The sequence below is a fragment of the Periplaneta americana genome, chromosome 1, assembly GCF_040183065.1.
Source record: "Periplaneta americana isolate PAMFEO1 chromosome 1, P.americana_PAMFEO1_priV1, whole genome shotgun sequence".
Taxonomy (NCBI): Eukaryota; Metazoa; Arthropoda; class Insecta; order Blattodea; family Blattidae; genus Periplaneta; species Periplaneta americana.
In genome coordinates this window covers 76,880,337-76,901,686 of record NC_091117.1, presented here as the reverse complement: position 1 = coordinate 76,901,686, position 21,350 = coordinate 76,880,337, and the positions used below count along the sequence as shown (strand labels likewise).

The 21,350-nt window shown below is 34.1% G+C and overlaps 1 protein-coding gene across 2 annotated transcripts in view; it reads right to left on the bottom strand.

Moving 5' to 3' along the window:
* The window catches only part of LOC138696840 (uncharacterized), a 33,966-nt gene extending 12,857 nt beyond the window's left edge, over window positions 1–21,109 (bottom strand). Inside the window, exons 1-2 of one of the 2 annotated variants that reach the window (XR_011331475.1) lie at window positions 20,986–21,109; window positions 5,479–9,532 (exon numbers count right to left, since the gene is read on the bottom strand). Coding sequence is in view for 1 of the 2 variants with exons in the window: in XM_069822289.1 (XP_069678390.1) it covers window positions 20,986–20,990 (5 nt within the window). In the remaining variant the exon portion in view is untranslated. Of the gene's footprint in view, window positions 1–5,478; window positions 9,533–20,985 lie in introns of those variants that run through there. The other variant, XM_069822289.1, reaches the window with a different exon arrangement.
* Window positions 21,110–21,350: the final 241 nt, after the last annotated feature.

The window sequence follows — 21,350 nt, the reverse complement described above, 5'->3', positions numbered from 1 at the left end:
TTACTTTTGTTATTGCATTTGAATGCATGAAGATAGAATAATTTTTTTATTTCCCTTTTATGCAGAATAGTGCCAGCTTCATTTTTTTCTAATAAACACTGTGAATGAGAAGGGCTATTATGATAATTATGAAAGAAATTGACCAAGTTGATTAATTTTCTAACTTAAAGTAATTTATTACCTCTTGAGAGGTATTTCATAATAATTTCTAAGCTCTTGTAGGATGCTTGAATTGACATGTTGGAACCTATAATACAGTATAAGTTAAAGAAATTACACATGTAGTGTTATTTTTTCTTATTTACTTGCCAATTTTAGCTTGACAGTCATTCTTTTTACTGCTAAATTTAACACAACTTTTGAAAATGCATTCATCATCATTTAAAATGTATTTTAATTTATTTTAGCAATATAAACTGCATCATAATTTTCTCAATCTATTTCCTTATACACAAAAAGTGTATTTGGACATAAGCAATTTTCTAGCATTGGCAGTAATGTGTTAAAGTTTCAGTAAATTGTATAAATTTTAATGGGAAAAAGAGGTCATTACAAAAGTTGTTAAATCTTAGTCAATTTTAATGTGATTTCAACCAAACTTTTACAGGTGATACATTAAGCATCTGTATCACAATAGTCTTGCTTCATTATTCTATATAATATGGCAGATTTATAGCACTGTATTGGAAATCCCTGTATCACAATAGCCCATACAGAAGGCTATTATAGGTATTCTACAAGCAAAACTCAGCTCAGACTCCTCGCGGCACACATGCTATACCCCTCTTACTCTCCTGCAGTAGGCGTGAGAGCATGCTGGGAATGGGAGCATATGTCATCTGCGCGAGACAGTCATGCCCGCTGGTTTCTGCGCACTGAGTTTTCCTTGTTGGATGCCTATAGGATACACTTTTTTAATTTTATCCATTACCGGTAATTTAAGTAAAAATCCTTCATATATGTCTAAAGAAGAGCATGACTTATTTTTTTCAAATTTGTGTATGTTTTGACAGAAGAATTACAGCAAAGTATTGCATTTTTTTTTTAATAATAGCTCTATTTGACCCTATGTGTTTTTGTACTGTGTATTGGCAGGTCACTGCACAGTATTACATGTGTTATTTTGTTAAAGCGATGGATCGGTGAAAATAGTGGGGGGGGGGGGAAATTAAAAAAAAAAAATGAAAATTTCGTTGACTGTTTCAAAAACAACTTAATGATTCACCTTTCATAATATGCAGTTTCTTCACCCCTATGTTACTTAAATCCCAACATATGAAGCTGGACAGTTTTAAGGTGAATACATATTGTGATGTGGATGTTTTTATTTATTGGTTATTTTCTCAACTTCCTGAATTTCGGCACATTTTAGACTTCAAAATACTCTAGTGAATAAACTTTTTCGATTGGCCTGAAAATTTGCACAAAAGCTCATAAATATGTTACAAATAAACTGACACATCCATTTTATTGCATTAATTAAAATATTGGGACAATCAATTGTTGAAGTAGTAATGGTTTTAAAAAAAAACTGAAAATTAGACTAGGAAGTAAATATTTTTCTTCTCTCAAAAACTTGTTTCTAAATGCAAAAACCATAAGTCAGTTTCCTAATTCATGTAATAGGAACAGAGAAAAACTTTTTAAAGGTAAAATAATTTGAACTATAAAAATTACAGCCTACGTTCCTCTCTCAAAGTGAGAGTCCAAGTTTCACAACCATACAGAACAACCGGTAATATAACTGTTTTATAAATTCTAACTTCCAGATTTTTTGACAACAGACTAGATGACAAAAGCTTCTCAACCGAATAATAACACGGATTTTCCATATTTATTCTGCGTTTAATTTCCTTCCGAATGTCATTTATATTTGTTACTGTTGCTCCAAGATATTTGAATTTTTCCACCCCTTCGAAAGCTAAATCTTCAATTTTTATGTTTCCATTTCGTACAATACTCTGTCTATGAGACATAATCATATACTTTGTTTTTTTCGGGATTTGCTTCCAAACCTATCGCTTTAATTGCTTCAAGTAAAATTTCTGTGTTTTCGCTAATGTTTTGTGGATTTTCTCCTAACATATTCACGTCATCTGCATAGACAAGAAGCTGATGTAACCCGTTCAATTCCAAACCCTGCCTGTTATCCTGAACATTCCTAATGGCATATTCTAGAGCAAAGTTAAAAAGTAGAGGTAACAGTGCATCTCCTTGCTTTAGTCCACAGTGAATTGGAAAAGCATTAAATAGAAATTGGCCTATACGGACTTTGCTGTAAGTTTCACTGAGATACATTTTAATTAATTGAACTAGTTTCTTGGGAATATCAAATTCAATAAGATTATTATATAAAGCTTCTCTCTTAACTGAATCATATGCCTTTTTGAAATCTATGAATAACTGATGTACTCTACTCTTATACTCCCATTTTTTCTCCAATATCTGTCGAATACAAAAAATCTGACCAATAGTCGATCTATTATGCCTAAAACCGCACTGATGATCCCAATAATTTCATCTAATCTTCTCAAAAGAATATTGGACAAAATTTTGTATGATGTCAACAAAGGTGATATTTCTCGAAAGTTACCACAATCAGTGTTGTCCCCCTTCTTAAAAATAGATACAATTATGAACTCCTTCCATTGTTCTGGTACAATTTCTTTTTCTCAAATAGCAAGTACAAGTTTATAAATTTCGCTAGAAAATGCGCTTCCACCCTCTTGTATTAATTCTGCTGGAATTTGATTGATACCTGGAGACTTGTACTTTTTCAGATTTCCTATCGCAATTTCGACTTCCGAAAGTGTGGGTTCGGGTATAAATGACTCTCAGCAGTTATCAATAATTAATGCTGTTAGTAAAAAGACTGCTGAAGACAGTAAGTCCACCCCCCCCCCCCATATCTAGAAATTAAGTTACAAGGTTCTCTTGATTCTTCCTACAATACAAGAATGATAATGAAGAAATGATAGCAGAGAAAACTGGACACCTGAGTAATTGACTTCAGCCCTAACACACACAATATCTCTGTTAATTCTTGTATACCATATATGAATTCTATAAAATTTGGAGGGTGGGGGAACTTGTTCAAAATATTTATTTTCTGAGCCAAAACTACTCCATTCTCACTGCATGAACTTTGTTGACTGTATTCTATGCCAAAAACCTCGCTGACCTCTTCATAAGAAGACACTCCACTGATTTTTACAACAATTTTGGCATTGTTCAGCAGGATTTGAATCCAGATATCTGATATGAAAGTAGACTCTTGTCACAAAAAATAATAATGTGCTTCAGAATTCCCTTAAGTTTATTTTTTCAGTAAATATAAAGGTTAATTTTGTCTCATGTTGTACCTTTTATTAAGAATGTAATCACAAGTTAATTTCATATTGTGTCGGTTTCATTCTATTACAAGGTCAGTTATAATTCGAATGTTCCGCAGCAAAAAGCACAGGGATTATATTGAAGGATGAGTAGGAGGACTATACCTTATGTCGATGTAGATTTTGTTACTCTGACAATGAAAAACTGGAGAAGGGAAAACGATTATGGATAAAATATTCAAATCTAAATACGTATTTTTTTAAGTTCAAGGGGGGTTAAACCTGGTAACTCACCCTTGTGTACGGTCCTGGGTTGAATCGATATGATGACACCATGCAATGAATCATGCGCTTGAAGAAGTGATCTTAATGGGCTTCAACAATCATTCCAAGATAAGGAGGTTACACCATAAGCCTAAGGCTGCGGTGCTTGCCTGCAGCCCCTTCTTTGAAGGGGGAAGAAGAGCTCCTTAATAGAGGATAAATATTATGTCACCCACCTTTGTATCACAGTTCAGAAGTTGTTGTGTCATATATTTTCAGCAAGTAAAATAACCATGTTCCTGATAGCTTCATTTCTTGCTCACCTTAAATTTTGGTACCTAATAAACTATCAGTTGAAAGTTTTGTGAAATAAAAAAGTTTCCACTTTTTTTCAATTGATCTGGTGCTTATGTACAATATCATACGTGTGTAGTGTTTAGCTTATGTTTTGTTAGTAGGTATGTTGTGGGACAAAGTCTTCAGTCCACTGTAACATTATTCATAACACATAATTTTATTCTGCACAATTTTACTACTTTCTCACTAGCTTTATAATTACTCAGTAAATACTAAACACTTTCTAGTCATTTAGATGTTTTCTTTGTCTGCTAGGAACAGACTCTTGCGTACATGTTCAAGATAATTTCCACCACAAGAATTGAGACGTACTTGTACCCTGGTTTATTTTAATTTAGCCCTTTGTCTATGAAAGGCTGAAGGCTCTTATACGAATTCTACTTTGCTCCTATCGCCACCATTTCACTTCCTTGTTTGTATCACTCCTGTTAACTGTAGATGAAAATGTTTTAGATATCAATTTGTAGTTAATTCTTCGACTTTGGGTTCTTGCTATAAAACTATGTCATGTGAATTAATCAATAATTACATTTTTATAATGCCATGTGATGTTCAGAGGAAAATTACATTTTCTGTACGTCATTGTGTCTATTAATAGTCCTAAACAGAAGAAAATAATTCTTCTTTAAGAATTGGAAGTAGTTTCATCAAAGTTCTGAATTTTGATTATAATTTTAAAATATACATATCATGCTGTTTTTTAAACAATAGAATTATAAGTGCAAGACTATTTAAGACGTGTTAGGTCCAGCCAAAATATCATCCTATATAGAATCACCACTGAGAACTGGCTAATTATTTCTAGGTTTTCTGCAGTAAATTCAATCTCAAAACCTTCTAGACATTAGGATGTACTACCACCGATTATCTGAAACAAAAAATAATGCATAAAGTATTATAACCTAATTTGAAGATAGGTTAGCAGGAAAACCCGAGGATAATAAATAATATGTGTGGTATAGGCTGGAAAAATCAAATCAAAGAAGACTTTCTGTTTCAAAAACACAACATTTTATTGTTGAATGAACTTCTAAGGCACTATTACCCATTTAATACAAAAGTGATGTCCTATTTTTATACAGAGTGGAAGTGAAATAACCCTGCATATTGAAAGGGGCAGTAGAGTACATTTAAAGGAATAGAAAACCTAGGCCTATATTAAGTTTTGTAATTAAATGCATGGTTAATTAGAAAAGCAGTCTGGCAACACCGCTGCTAATACAGTAATCTTTCTTCTAATAATAAAGATGTAAGAGGTCAACAAACTCAGGTCAGCCACCGGCGTAGGTCAGTCGGCTAAGACACTTGCCTGCCGACCCGGAGTTGTGTTGGGTGCGGGTTCAATTCCCACTTGGGCTGATTACCTGGTTGGGATTTTTCCGAGGTTTTCCCCAACCATAAGGCAAATGTCAGGTAATCTATGGCGAATCCTCAGCCTCATCTCGCCAAATATTATCTCACTATCACCAATCTCATCAACGCTAAATAACCTCGTAGTTGATACAGCGTTGTTAAATAACCAAGTAAAAAAAAAACTCGGGTCTGTCTCTGTACGTGAGCCTCCCTCTCTCACTACGATGTTCCAATCTGTTCACAACGTTCAATGGCTTGAAATTAGTGGTTTTTGAATTGAATTTACATGAAAACAGTCCACACTACTGAAATATGCCAGAGGGATAAATGATTCTTTATTAGATTTTCTATCGATGTGGACAAAAGTCACTATCCTACTTGCAATAGTTACCGAATAGGAGGATGTTAAACATTTGGGGAGGGGGGGAATTCTGCAAAAATTATGAACTTTCCACCAATGTGGTATTGCACTTTTCTGTTACATACAACATGAGCTATTCACTCTGAAAATCTGCAGGATTATTTCACTTCCACCCTGTTTATGCATACCTACATATGGTATTAGAATAAAGTTAACAGTTAATGGAATGAGTACAATATAATTTCATACGCTAATCTATTTATACATGATATTCTCTGGTATTCTTAACCTTGTTAGTAAAGTGATACCATAAATCTGGTGATAATTTGTGATCATAAGATGTTAACATTACTGATTTATAGAATCTCTAAATTTCTTATATTGGCATACCGGTATTACACTAATATCCTTATAATTAAATGTTGGGTATAAAAGTAAGAAAATATTAATTATAAAAGTATACATAAATTGGAAACAGTTAATATCTTTATATACAGTATACGTCATATGAAGGGTCCAGGGGAAAAAACCAGGTAAGTCACTTTTTCCACGAAACCTGTTTTCTTCGCTGATACAGTTGACTTACCTACTTCTTTTCCTGTATGCCAAAAATTTGAAGGCAAATAAACCCATGACTAATCTGTTTCTTTTCCTGTTTCACACCTCTAAACGATAGTCCTTTCCATGGAGAATCTAATGGCACCTCAAACTCCATCTCGACAAAAAAGTGGTTTTTTCCCCTGGACCCTTCATATGGGTTAATAGATTTTCACCCTCAGAAACTAACTGGTGATGAAGCACATACAAATGTGTTCCATTTATTAATATTTATGTAAAAAAAATAAAAGTTTTATATACTGGTAATACTGTTTTATATATCACGCACACAGATAGTCTGATGGTAGGCCTACTTTGTGCATGTTCATAACTTAAGCAAGATTTAATTAAACTCACTGGATTACAGAATTTGCCTTTCAAAAATCATTCTCTTTTTCATAAAAATGTAGAGATGTCTTCATTGCTTTGACACAGAGCACTTATTTTATGAATAATGCTAATACTTCGTGACATCCAAGAAATCAAAGACCTTCATAAAATTGTACATAATGTCATTAATACTCTGGTATTTGGCATATACAATATTGTGATGTGTATACATAATATATGTTAACTATTTATCAGTATTGTTAGTACACATTATAAGTGATTGTCATAAAATAAAAATATAATACTAATCTTTAATATAAAAATGTCTTAGGTGGATCTAATAATGTAGGGATTATGATTGTTCCTCTCCAGCGTTTGACAATAAAATACTGCACAGTTCAATTTTAAGAGGTTAATGCTCTAACATAAATACAGTTAGAAATTTCACATTTTTGGAGAGAATATTTTTGTATGTTCTTTAATGGACTTAAAATTCTCAGTTTTTGCTTGATATATTTATAAGACGTAATTTATTATTTAAAATACTGTCTTGAGGTCATTCCACCCAGTCATTGAGGAAGAAATAAATTCGAAGTGTTAACCTGTTTCTAGAGCATGTGCACATTGTCAAATTTCATGTTATTTACTTGTCAGTCTTTTTACATAATTAAATTATCGTCAGTCATTTGAAAGATAAGAAAATTTTTCCCAAAGAAAACTGTGACATGTGAAGATTATCATGTTTGCAAAAAAAAACTATTAACAATGTGGTACCATCAAATGGGGTGAATAAGGACGAATTTTTACTACTTTTTATATGTTCGTGACAAAGAATAAGTATAACAATAAGACTGTTACTGGTATGTTTTTATTCATAACAAGTGAACAATTGAACACATTTATTATTATATTTACTGACACAAAGAAATAAAAAATAGTAAAAATTAGTCCCTACTCAGCCCGTTATACAGTATTAAATAAAATACAGTTCTAAGCTGAAAAGTGGCAAGTTTTTATTTTTATGTAGTTAAGATAAAATATCTAGAATTATGCCTTAGACTTTAGCAATAACAAGTGCAAATGCAATTTCTTGTTACATCAATTAAAACAATAGTAAGCTATATTATTAATTTAATACGTAACAAACTATGTTAACAATAGTCTACAAACAAGTCTTTTGTTTCATGCTTACTGCAAAAGAGAGATGTAGGCAAAGTATAAGAATTACGGTATAGAAGTGTCCAATCTGCAGTCAAATTAAAACTCTGTGTACAGTTGTAAATTAGGAGAGCACAGTCAAAGAAAAGTAATGATAAATACTTGCAGTTCTGCCCTCACACACACATTAAAGTTTATTACGTTTTTTTAACTAGCTTAAGAGGCTGCAGATCATAAGATTATGTACAAAATAGCTTAACAGTGTCACTTATACCCATGAAACGTTTGAAGTTATTCAAATATGCCACTAACAAATGAAGCACACACATTAGAAATAACTGAATTTGAATATATTTCTTCTTCATTCAGGATACACTTTCTGATTTTCACACCTTCGTAGTTATATCTAATTGTTTGGACTACTATATAATGTTCGAAAAATTGTACCAAAATATCCTTTTTCATACCTACTTGTTGGAAAATACATTCTTTCAAGCATTTTAGTTTCGTGCATTGAAGAAGATTTTTGAACAAACCCAAAGGAAATATGTCACTTAAAACAATATACAACTTTTCCAGATTGACACATTGAAAAAGAAAACTAACAAGAGCAGACATAGGGAAGTGAACAGAAAGGTGAAGACAACGAACAGATGAACATTCTGGGATATATTCCATTGCTATTAGTAAGTCATGGTCGTGTTCTTCCTTTGGTTTTATATAAAGACAAGTCACAGAAGGACAATATCTAACAATACAGCTTAAGTCAATGTATCTAATACCTTCAAGTGAAAGGCTGAGCAGTTGTTTCCCAATTACTTGAAGAAGCCTCAGCACCTGGTCAAAGTCACCATACTTGAGTGTTAGGTTTGATAAATATTCAAGACTCTGGAGATTTATCACATTGCAAGCTGTGATAACTGTTATTGATAGAGAAGTGAGATTTTTGAATGTGTTCACAATTAACTTCAAGTCTGTGTCTGAGGGATTAAAACATGAAAATCTTTTCATAAGCAGAGGAGGACAAGTAGAATCACCTGAATTTGCTAACAGTTCTGCATATTCCGTCAGTATTTTTCTTTGCCCTCTTCTTGTTATTGATATCTCGTCTATTATTAATTCTTCTAAATATTTGAAACTGATAATGGAGTCAACAATTGCACTTGTTAAATGACTGGACTTGCTAATATTAAGTTTCTTCAAATTTGTGCAATATTCTGAAATGACTTTCAAGTCTTGATCACAACAACCATGAAAAGTTATGTCTTCCAAGTTCTCTGAGACAAAGGCAGGACGTAGAAGTTTGTCATGAACACCTTTAATTTGCAATCTCAACTGTTTCAAATTATTAATTTTTGGCAATACTCTAAAAATTAAATTAGGGTTAATGGTTTTAAAATAATCAATTTGAGTTATATGTTTGCTTTCCCCAAGGCAATCAAGGCTTGTAACTGATGGATGTATAACGGCATGCACCACTTCTGGTATAATGGTATTCAAGTGTTTCAGAGAGCAAGTCTTCTGCATTTGATTGTATGCATAGTCCAAACTTTTCAGTATCTTCACTGTTATTTCACTTGCAAGAGCAGGTGGTATCTCATGCCTAACCAATTCAGCCAATTGTTTACATGTTTGCTGGATGTGTTTTTTCTTCAGATGGTTTTTCAATGGGCACAGAGAAAATGACACTAGTGAAATAAAGAAATCTGATACGTATTTCTCAAATGCTTTCACTGCTAAGTCAGCAAGCCTGTCAGGATAAGATAATGGCTTCAGCAAACTGGAACAAAAAGAGATGACTGCATAGATTATGGTATATTATAATTATTACGGTACTGAAAAAATAAAAATAAAGATACTTTAGCTTTTAAAAGAACTCGCTACAACTATCTTCAGTGAAAGCCAAATTTTATTGTTAGGCCTACATGCTAATACTGTAAAAACTGCAAAATTAAGTTTTGTGATTGTAATTAAAATCTTCATGTGGATATGTTGAATTACATCAAGTTACAGATGAAGCATCTGAAAGAAAAGTTTAGCATACAGTTGCTGATTAAAAATTCAAATCCAATCTCTTCTGGATATGCTAACAGCTGTACTATAGTGAAGATATTTTCTTGCTGTTCCACAGCTGATATTTCATCACATGACCAGATGATCGAGCTACACTCCTTACAATGCTGGTGAGAAAAGTGCAGTTATTATGATGGTGAACTCTGACAGCTTATCTGAAGTATTATGCTGTCTATCATTCATGACGACAATCTGATTCAGAATTCTTTTGTGCATACAGATCACGTGATCTCAAAAGTTGTTCCAGTTTAATCCATTTGTTCTAAGTGCAAAAAACGAAGAATATGATTATGTCTCGTGACCAGAATATTGTACAAAATGGAAATATAAAAATTGGAAATTTATTTTTTGAAGGGGTGGAAAAATTCAAACACCTTGGAGCAACAGTAACAAATATAAATGACACTTGAGAGGAAATTAAACACAGAATAAATATGGCAAATGCCTGTTATTATTCGGTTGAGAAGCTTTTATCATCCAGTCTGCTCTCGAAAAAGCTGAAAGTTAGAATTTATAAAACAGTTATACCACCGGTTGTTCTGTATTGTTGTGAAACTTGTACTCTCACTTTGAGACAGGAGCAGAGGTTAAGGATATTCGAGAGTAAGACGCTCAGGAAATTATTTGGGGCTATATGGGATGAAGTTACAGGAGAATGGAGAAAGTTACACATAATTAGGAACATTAAATCCAGATGTTTGAGTTGGGCAGGGCATGTAGCACATATGGGTGAATCTAGAAATGCACATAGTGTTAGTTGGAACACCTGAAGGGAAAAGACCTTTGACCGAAGCATAGATGGGAGAGTAATATTAAAATAGATTTGAGGGGGGTGAGATATGATAGTAGGGACTGGATTAATCTTGCTCAGGATAGGAACCGATGGTGGGCTTATGTGAGGGCGGCAATGAACTTCCGGGTTTCTTAAAAGCCATTTGTAAGTAGTTGCAAAAAATTAAAGCCGTGTTTTCTTTTAATGATTTTTCGTTATGGTTAGAAATATGAACACATTTAATGTTAAATATAGTTTATCTATGGCAATATTTTTCACGCGAATTTTATGTCTTGTGAAAGTCTTAGGAGAAGTTGGTGTAGAGATGAGTGGGGTTACCTGGTCGAAACCTGGGTACACATCAAATTTTAGTGTGTAGTCAGCCAGTGTGGGTTAGGGAATGCCATGCAATTGGGGGTGACTGCAATAGATCCTTGAAAGGTTGCATTGCTGGGTCGTAACTTAGTGCCCCCTCCCGAAATTCCATTCCACTCCAAATCATTCTACTTAATTACATCAGCCTGTAACATACTTAAGTTAATGTAAACTCTTTTTTTTTTTGTTTAATTATGTGTAGGTACACATTATTGTGGTCAATAAAGTTCATTTCGTGCTACAACACATTAATTAAAATATATAGAGAGAATATACATATATATTCATATATGAGGTCTCGCCGTACTCATTGAATACGTTGACTACAAGTAGCCATACTATTAAATTGAGAATTCATAAACTGTTGTCAAAAATGGCCAGAAAGTCATTTAAATATGCGCTCCTGCATACATGACTTGTATGTCTTAAAAATGCATAGTAGGCTATTGATGATATGCATGAGAAGAGTTCGGCCGTGGATCGTGTACCGGCATAACTCATTTGGAAAGAGCATCGCACGCAGAGCTGAGAGGTGCCGAGTTCGATTCCCTGTGCCAGAACGAATTTTTCTCAATTTAATAGATATATAGGGAGAAGTTTAAATATTTCTATAGAACAACAACTTAGTAAACTCCGTTGAACTGCACATGTGTCAATCTTAAAAAGTGACACAATATAATCTTCACTTCCTCCTTCCTAATTGTCAGCCAATGACAAAAGAAGGCGTAACTTACATAAACTTTGAATGAAGCAGAATATTTTCATATTTTATATAGCCTACTTAATAATAACTCAAAGTAATAGTCGGATTCTAATAAGGAAAAAAGCATGTTGACGAGTATTGTTTGCAGATTTTTAAGATGTTTGAGGCACCGCAATATAACAAATGTAACACTTCTTAGTTAAAATTTGTTTTATACTATTGTAGTGTGGGAAAATATATTTCTGAAGTAGAAAATCAATCAACAATAACTTTTCTTTCTTGAAAAAATAAATGGGTAGTTGCAGTGTACGAAATCGTTTAAATACATTATACTTTATGTTGAAAAATCCCCATGTTGATAGAATGAGTCTACAAGATATTATTACTTGTTAAAGGTTTATGTCTGACTGCTCGTGGTCCGTCACATAGCACGCACATACATAAACATTATTTATCTTCAAAACCCAACAGTGCTTTAAAAATAAGCATTTATTGTTTTGGTTGGTTTCATTTACTTAAGGGCTAGACTAAAATGTTTAGTCAGTTGTCTACAATCTTTTCAATTATCTCACTTAACATAAAGGAATGATTCTGTTGCTGCCTTTTCGCAGAATATGGAAAAGTCAAGTAGAAGAAATGTGTTGATCACGATAAAAATAACAAAGAACAATATTTTTGTAGTGCTAATGTATTAGACTGTGAAACTGGTGGAATAATTTCGTTGTAAGTTTAAGTGACAGCAGTGATGCATCAGAAGACTTGTCAATCAGTGCAACAATGGTTCAGATTAATGGAGGAAGACTCCACCTCCAGCGCAGTAGTGAGGTAGTAACCTCCTTCAGCAGAGTTATGCCAGTTGTTAACCTATAGGTGATGAGTTTATCATTCTATGAAGGTGTAGGCATACATTTTCACTACAAGTAGTATTGAAAAAGGAGGAGGATGCTACTGAGATCCATTTAATATCAATATTTATGTTTGAGTGCAGAAATTATTTTGTTTTAGTGCCATAAAGAGTCACATGTGATAAGCTTGATCTGAAAAAGATGATAGAAATGTTTTTAGGTTCCATGGATTTATGAAGACTTTTAGTGAATTCCTTGCTTTAAATGTTTTTTTTTTTATTTCTTTCTTTTGGGAGTTGTTAGGAGTGTAACAACTTCATGCCACCGACGTGGCTCAGTCGGTTAAGGCGCTTGTCTGCCGGTCTGCAGTTGTGCTCGGGCGCGGGTTCGATTCCCGCTTGGGTTTTTTCCGAGGTTTTCCCCAACCGTAAGGTGAATGCCAGGTAATCTATGGCGAATCCTCGGCCTCATCTCGCTATCACCAATCTCATCGATGCTAAATAACCTAGTAGTTGATACAGCGTCGTTAAATAACCAACTTAAAAAAAAACTTCATAATAGAAAATGATGCAAATGCAGAAGACAGGAAATATTTTGACCAAATTTACAATGAAAAAAATTCCAGCAACCAAAACTTCTCCAGCAGTTCAATATTACCTTGAAAGAAGAATATCGAGCTCATTTTATCCAGGCTCACTTTGTGATACCATGACCACAGGCACACACCACTCACGTGCCAACACTATAGTGCCGCACTGTCAGCGGACACACACACATTCTTATGCATCAAGATAGATCAGATGAATGGACAAGGCTCACTTAGTACCATTATTTTGCAAATTAAAGTTGTGAAGGTGCTGGGCATTGCTTACCTTTTCAAAGAAGGAACTGTTGAAATTGTTCTCTTTGTGCTTTGAGACAGATGTTGGAGCTTTGTAACAAATTTTCATTCACCCGTTGCAACTCTGCTTGCAAAATGTTGGCTATTTCTTCTCGTAAGTTACTTTGTCGTTTTGTATGGACGAAATTTCAGTAATTTTGTCACTTTATGTACCGACCCTTAGCTTACTTTTGTTTGCTGGTCTAATTTAGAGATTTTTGTGGCGAACATTTTAATTAAGCACAAATATCAACTTTTATGTTAAAATGTGTCGTCTTCAACTTTTTTTTATCCAATACCATTCCTTTAGTTTTGAATTTGTTGACTATTTTATTAACAGTATGTCTATTAGACAGATCTACCTCTCAGAAAAGCATTTACAAAATGTTCTGCGACACTCAGCAGGTGATTGCTATTTTTTTATAAAGTTGCAACAAAGGAAAATCCTTTGTTCTTTACTAAATTCATACACCATGATTCATGACCATGCATACCGAGAGCTTATCACTACCCATTCCTCGATGGCCACCCTATGCTTGGCCATGGAACTGAAAGCAAGCCTGGTTAAAATGACGATTTTTTACATCAATTTATGCAAGTAAATAACTGTTCTCTCAATTTGTAAAACTTATTCGGTTTGTTTAAGTTTTCATTTTTGCAAGTACTATTTAAGGAAAGAAACCTGTCAAAGTATAAAATCTTTATAAAAACGCATATCCAAAAGTGATTGTTGGAAAATCAGTCTCGATTTTAAGATACAATCTAGTCTACAATCATGGTCTAGTGGTCAGAGCTTCTGGCTATAGTTCATGAGGTCCTGGGTTCGATTCCCGGTTAGAGCACAGGCATTTTTCCTTAAAGGGGATTATTCCTGTGTTCGTCCATGGTCTGGAATTTAGGTTAAGTTTAGATTTAAGACCTCTCCTGGCACCACATTATCATAATCATCCTATCACATCATCGGGGTAATGTAACTCCGCCTTCCAGGCGCCCCAACCTCAGAAGTGGGTTACAACTAAGCCACGGCCAGGAGAGAAGACCAGAAATGTCGAAAGACAACCTGGTGGCACTGGATAATAAAAAAAAAAATTGATATTAAGACTGGCGGCACCCTTGGTGCTATTTGACAGGAGTAGGCTATGTGCAGGCACCGGGTTTCCCCTTCTCCCTTCCTCACCTTTATCATCATCCTCACTCATTTCCTACACTACACTTCCATGAACACTTAATATACACCGCCCTAGTACACGACACAACTCTTCACAGATACACATACAATGTGGCCCGTCGAAGTGATGTGCAATTTGAAAATGGGTCACAGTTCTGCCATCTATCCGCAGTATGCAGAACCCGAATCATGTAAAGTGAAGTGGGTAGGCATTAGACACACACATATTCTTTAGAGTAGTTCTGAAATACCGGTATTGCAGAGAAAATTATTCTGATCTTCAGAACACGAAATGTTATTTGATCTGTAAATTGACAATTTGCTTTTATATACTATGTCAACATGCTTTTTGGAATGTGCAACAGCTCAGTTACATTACTACAGGCATTCTGAAGGTATTCTGTATTTAATGTAAATTCTGTCCTGATATTGAAGTACCGGTACTACCATTTCGTTGAAGCCAAACATGAATATTCTAAATGCCTATGTTTTATTTTATTACAAAATAGATTTATTTCATGTTACAAATTTTTCATAATGCATCTTTGTCACCAATTTCTACTACTTGATGTTAAAGCAAATGTGCGATTTTCAGAGAGCAGTTTAGTCAGTTTGAATGAGAGATGGGTATGAATGGTTGACATTATAATCTGTGTAGCATCTGGTAGAACAACCCACTGTCTGTGGCAGCTTCTGATTGGGAAAGATGCAGCTATGGGGAGCATCTTTTTTTTTTTAATTAATTTAAAACTCTTCGTTTGTTTTCGTCTACCAGACGAATATTATTCAATTTCTTGAATTCTAATATAGGTACATACAAAGGGAATGGGACTAAATAGGGTTCTTTTGAGAGATGAATCAGGGCAGTAAGTTAAACAAAGAAGTATAATATCATTGTAGCCTTTATGAACGGGTTTTGAGAAAAGCAGCATTTTTAGTTAAATTTTGAAATATATATTCCTGGAAAATGGGAGACATTGAAGTAATGATGTGGGGACAATTTCTAGAGTAAGTACCAACAAATTTATCCTTACTGATTAAAGTGAAAAGGAGGAAATGCACAGCCACCAATGTCTCTCTGTGACACAATATTGTCATCTATTCGTTTTTATTTGTACCAGTATCTAGAAAACAGTTAATACTCTGTGACACGATGTTGCCATGTATTCATTTTTATTTGTATTGTATCTCAAAAACAGTTAAATGACCACAATGATACTAGACTTCTGTGTTAATTTCCCTCCCTGATTGAGCTCCCAAAAGGACCCTGTTTAGTCCCCTTCCACCAAGTGTGTGTGTATGTGTGTGTGTGTTCAAAAATTTAAAATTAGTAGGGGTGTAATTTTTTGGTATTAACGATCTAGGCTACACGAAATATGTTAAAAACTTAATTTTATGCATGGAAAATGCAAATCCCTTAATGAAAGTCCAAAGTTAAGTGAAATTTAGTATATCCGCGAATTTTCGCGAAATTGAAAGAAATCCACGAAATTACTTCATAATCACCATATCAACAAAAACAAGTTTCATTGAGAATTCGCAGGAAGAATGACTTTCTTCCAAATAAAATTTAAAAATATTCTTCGTTATAAAATACACATCAACATTTCTATTTATCTGATCGTTCAGCATTATAAGCATGTGGCATTGGGTCAAAAATGTATGCATAGTTTCAGCAACCATTTCCAGGGAGCAGCGCAAGCAGACAACGATCATTTCTCTTTCTTATAACAACTGCTTCTGTGTGATCAAGAAGGCAGTGCTGTTACCCCCTCACAGTCGAATGGAATTTAGTTTCGAAGGAATTGTTTCAATAATAATTAAAAAAAAAAAATTTTTTTTTTCAGTTTCTTTAGGGTGCAAAATATGCACCAAATTGCTTGTTTTTATTTTACGAAATATTCACCGAAATCAAGCCATTTTAATCACCGAAATCAGGGTAGAATAATCACCATAAAATCATATCTCTACGAATTAGGTACCAGTAAAATATTGTATTTTTTGAGTCTAATCTTATTTTACATGCAAAAGCTAGAAAAATTCTGACCTCCTCCACTGGGAAATCCACTTTCACTAAATAGAACTTGCCGGCAAATAATGAGACAACACGCCACTGCACTGCTTAGTTCACCTTCATTCTTTTTCATTATTGTACCTATTTTAGAATAAACTTACAGTTATGAGGCTTTGGTATAACGGACAATGCGTAAGACCTCAAACAGAAAGGTAGTATGTTTGAGTCTGATCATGATAGTTCTTTTTAGTCAAAATACCTCTTATTTTATTAATGAAATAAATATCTTAATTCTTTCCTTTATGGGCCACCGAAATACTTATTGTACTTAGTATTTATTTATTTATTTATTTATTATGCTTTCGTCAAGGGTATACCGTATAGTACTAGCCATTGGTTCATTGCAGTTCACTTGAGATCAAGTCAGTCGTATTGGACTCCTAAGGAACTCAGTTAGGTATTTGTTAGAAATGCATTGCTGTTTGGTTGCAAATGTGACGAGTGCATGACATTTTTGTGTTGCGAATTATTATTTTCATGTATTTATGTCCCATTTTAATATTTAAGTTGTATGAAATTCGTTGTACGAGTTTCTAATGGTTAAGTTAGAATAATTTTATTAAGGCTAAGGATTGGTGAAAATAACGGGGAAAAAAAAAAAAAAATTAAAAAGTTGAAATTTTGTTTTTAACTCTAAAAGGTAAAATAATGTTTCAGTTGTTTTGGCCCTATGACAATTTAAAGCCCCTCAGGACGAATTTAAACGGCCAACCAGTATGTGCGTGGAGCTGATGATTCAAAGACATTCATAAATCTTCAACAAAAAAGTATGGTGATGATGTTGATATCAAGAAAGATGAGTGTCTCAATCATGTTGCCAAGAGATTAGGCACTGGTTTGAGAAACAACATAAAGAAATGGAAAGTGAAAGGTGTGACAATAAGGGGGGGGGGGGGGAAACATTGGAAACTTGATAGATGAAACAGTAACAAAACTAATTCCTATAGAAGTGCTATAAAGAAAAATGTTCCAAATGTTGAACACTAGGGCATTGCAAAAAATTTTTTTCTTAAATTTCCTAAGTGCACCCAGGCCATGTTATTACAATTATTGAAACATACTTGTGTACAAATTTTCAGGTGTTTAGGTCATATTTTGACCCCCGCCCACCTCAATAATAACTTTTGCTATAAGGTAAAAACTGATTTCCTTTTTCCTTTACAAGTTGTAAGTAACAATGAGTGAAGATATGGAAAAGCAGTCACCTGAAGGAATGATTTGTCCCCTTTTGTCCACATCAAACCGCCTAGTACTTAGAAAAGATGATGGAGAAGGTTCAAAAGTGTGACTCATAGGGAATTTACTACAGGATTTGACACCGAAGGAAGGATCTCACCTGCCTTTCAATGTGGATGTGCTTTGTTTTTCTTAATCGTGGACCAATGTCGAAAGATAAGAGAGATGATGTTATTAAATATGTTATTTTGAAGATAGAAGAATTTTTTAAACTGCCTAGTATTCCTACGAAGCCTATGACAGCTGGACATTCCAAACAAAAACTCAGTAAAATAGAAAATATAGAAAGACTAGCGGTACTAATATATGGCCAGACTTTGACGAAGGTAAACTTCTTGGTATTCCGGTAATTACAAACACAACAGGTACAGAACAAACAAGAGATACTTTTAGTCTTGTAAATGAATGGGAGCTCTCTGATAACGTGAGATCCCTCGTTTTTGACACTACAGCCTCAAACTTGGAATGGAAAATAGGAGCAAGTGTACAGCTCAAAAAGTTACTGGACAAAAAATTGTTTGTTTGCTTGTCGGCATCACGTTTTTGAGAGAATCTTGTCCTCGGTTCATAGGACATTGTTTAGTGAAACATCAGGTCCTGAAAATGACAATTTCATTCAATTCAGGGACTCTATTTGCAAAACTATCAATACAGAACAAAATTTTAAGACCAAACAAATCTAGGACAGGTCACAAACTCATAATGGAAAATACAATACAATTCAATCACTGAAGAGAATACTTTCCACACCAAATAGAAAATAACACTACCTCGTGCTGATTATCGGGAGTGTGCTGAGCTGATGTTAATTCTGGGAAAAAACAACTGAACGAGGAATACACTGACTAAAACCTGGAGCAGCTCACAATGCTCGATGGATGCCGTCCATTTTGTATCCAGTAAAGATGTTTGCTTTCAGTGCTTAAGCAGGATATGACAAGATTATAATCGATAAATTAGAAGCATTATGCAAATTCAATGCACTATTCTATGTTGATAAATGGCTCTCTTCATCCAATGGTTCCGATGCAGTCTACAATGATCTGAAGCTGTGGCATGACTTGATCAAATACCACAAGTATGATCCTCAAGTTGCTAATGCAGTCATACAAGCCATGGAAAGACACTTGTGATATTTAACCAAAGAGTGTGCCGTGTTCTCCCTACTAATTTGGAACGACACAAAATTGCTCGAACATTTTAATTTCTGAGACGAAAAGAATTTGAGAGGGGCATTCTAACATTTCCAATCCTGCACCACAGTACGAAACTCTCATCTCTTATTGGCTCTAAATCGTGGTTCTTGTTTCACAGCATTGGTTGTTAGCCAATGGCATCTTGATCCCAATTATCAAGAAGCTGAGGCATACGTACGGCATGTCAAAGTGATGGATGAACTGAACGGGCCGTGAAGATGTCAAGACTTCTCAACCACTGCTAGCAATGACGAAACTAAACAAACAGTACTTATTACAAGTGGTTGAATATCATCGCAAACAAATTCCCAACTATAAAAAAAAAAGAGACATTAAAGATGTTACCTGCAGCCTCTAACAAATCTTAAATTCAGTAAATATACTGATTTGATGTGGATATTATATAGCTGAGGGCAAGATTTAATTACAGTACTTGTTAATTACTATATATGTGGATTTACAGTATTGTATAATGAACTGCATTAAAAGAGAAACACTTAAAATTACACTTTCTCATTATTTTATTATAAGAAAAGAATGTCTTGTTAGTCAGTCATGTTGGGCGGGGGTCAAGACATGACCAAATTACCTAAAACTTGGTATACACTCATATTTTATCAAGTGAAATAACATAGAAGGGGTGCATCTCGGAAATTTAAAAAAATAATTTTCTCCATATCCTCATGCAATGGCCTATTGAACACGAAGACTGCAGTGTATGCCACGTATATAATATGTCAAGGAATTAATATATTTGTCCTACATCAATAGAAAAAATATAAAACATATGGAGTTAAACATTTTGAAAGAAATTAAAAAAATAATAATAATTTAATGATGCTGTTCGCGATGTTGCCACAACCTTCTGGAATTGGCAGGACAAAACACATTTACAATATTTTTAAAATTATGGGAGCTAGCAGGGAAACGGTTATTAGTTGTAAAAAAAAAGTCCAAATTTCGAAAATTTAAAACAATTTTTTTAAATCCAAGTAGGCCTAGTGGCTTCTGTAAATGAATGTGTGAATAATAACCTAGCAAACTTTAAATTAATTCGTTAAGGGAGATTTGAGAAAACGAAAAAATTAATTTACATAGTTTTTAATCTCAAACCAATTTGACTTGGGAAAACTGGAACATTCAAGTGTCCTGGCCGAAACAAAGGGACATGATTCTGAAAACCTGAACTGTTCCTGCCAAATCGGGACGTCTGGTCACCTTACTTTAGTAACAAAGTAGGCCTAATCCCAATATCGGTGACAAGATTAAGTAGAGTTTGATGAGCAGATAGATTAGTGACAAACAGCTGTACTCTCAGTGACAAGGTAGTTAGGGTATTTATAAGGAGAAGATTAATTAGTAACGAGTAGTTCCTGGGGTTTGATGAGATAGATCAGTGATAATGAAAAGGTTAGGTGGGATTTTATTAGCTAGATTAGTGAGATAAACTTCACCAAAGCGGTAAATTATTTACATCTAAATAATTATGGCCGTTGCGAATATTTTTCGTAAAAGAAGAGTTAATGTCTCTGAATCAATAATGCAACACTAAAGCGCTTTGGCGAAGATTGCCATTAGTGACAATTACCTTCCGATCAGTGATAAGGTTAGGTTAGATTGGATTTGTTGAGATAAAGATTAGTGACGTGCTTCCGCAGAAACGACAAAGTGAATAAATAAATCATACCTCTCTTTGGTAACGCAATTGTAAATTAAAATACCAAATCTTTTGCGCAAATTCTGAACATTTAGATATACAGTACCTACAACGTATGTACAAAAATGTCATAAAATTGGGTTAGTTTGCTCTCGAAGCATTGTATTAATCGTGTACTAATAAGCTTACGACATGCATTACACACTGAAAACAGTTTTCAAAAAGGATAGAAAAGACAATATTAGGGATTCTACCTCATGTTGCAAAAATTATGCTGGAAACATAAACATCATTCTTCCTACCATCTCACGCAACATATTATCTTCAATCAGCCGAGAAGAAAACAATGCCGTAAGTGCCTCAGAATGTATGAGAAATTCAGCATACAGCGCCAAGAAAAAAGAATTACAGCGCTAAAATCAAATACAGCAAAATTAACTCAACATTTTCAGTGAGATGTTTGGTGGGTGTGGCAAGTCAGAATTTAAAGGGACATCAACATACATTTATGGGCATATCTCTGAATATATTGCAGATATCTAACCCCCATAAAGGTGTATCTACTCCGTTGCTTACGAGATTATACAAGCTGGCGCATAGAGCTTGAAAAACGAGTCTG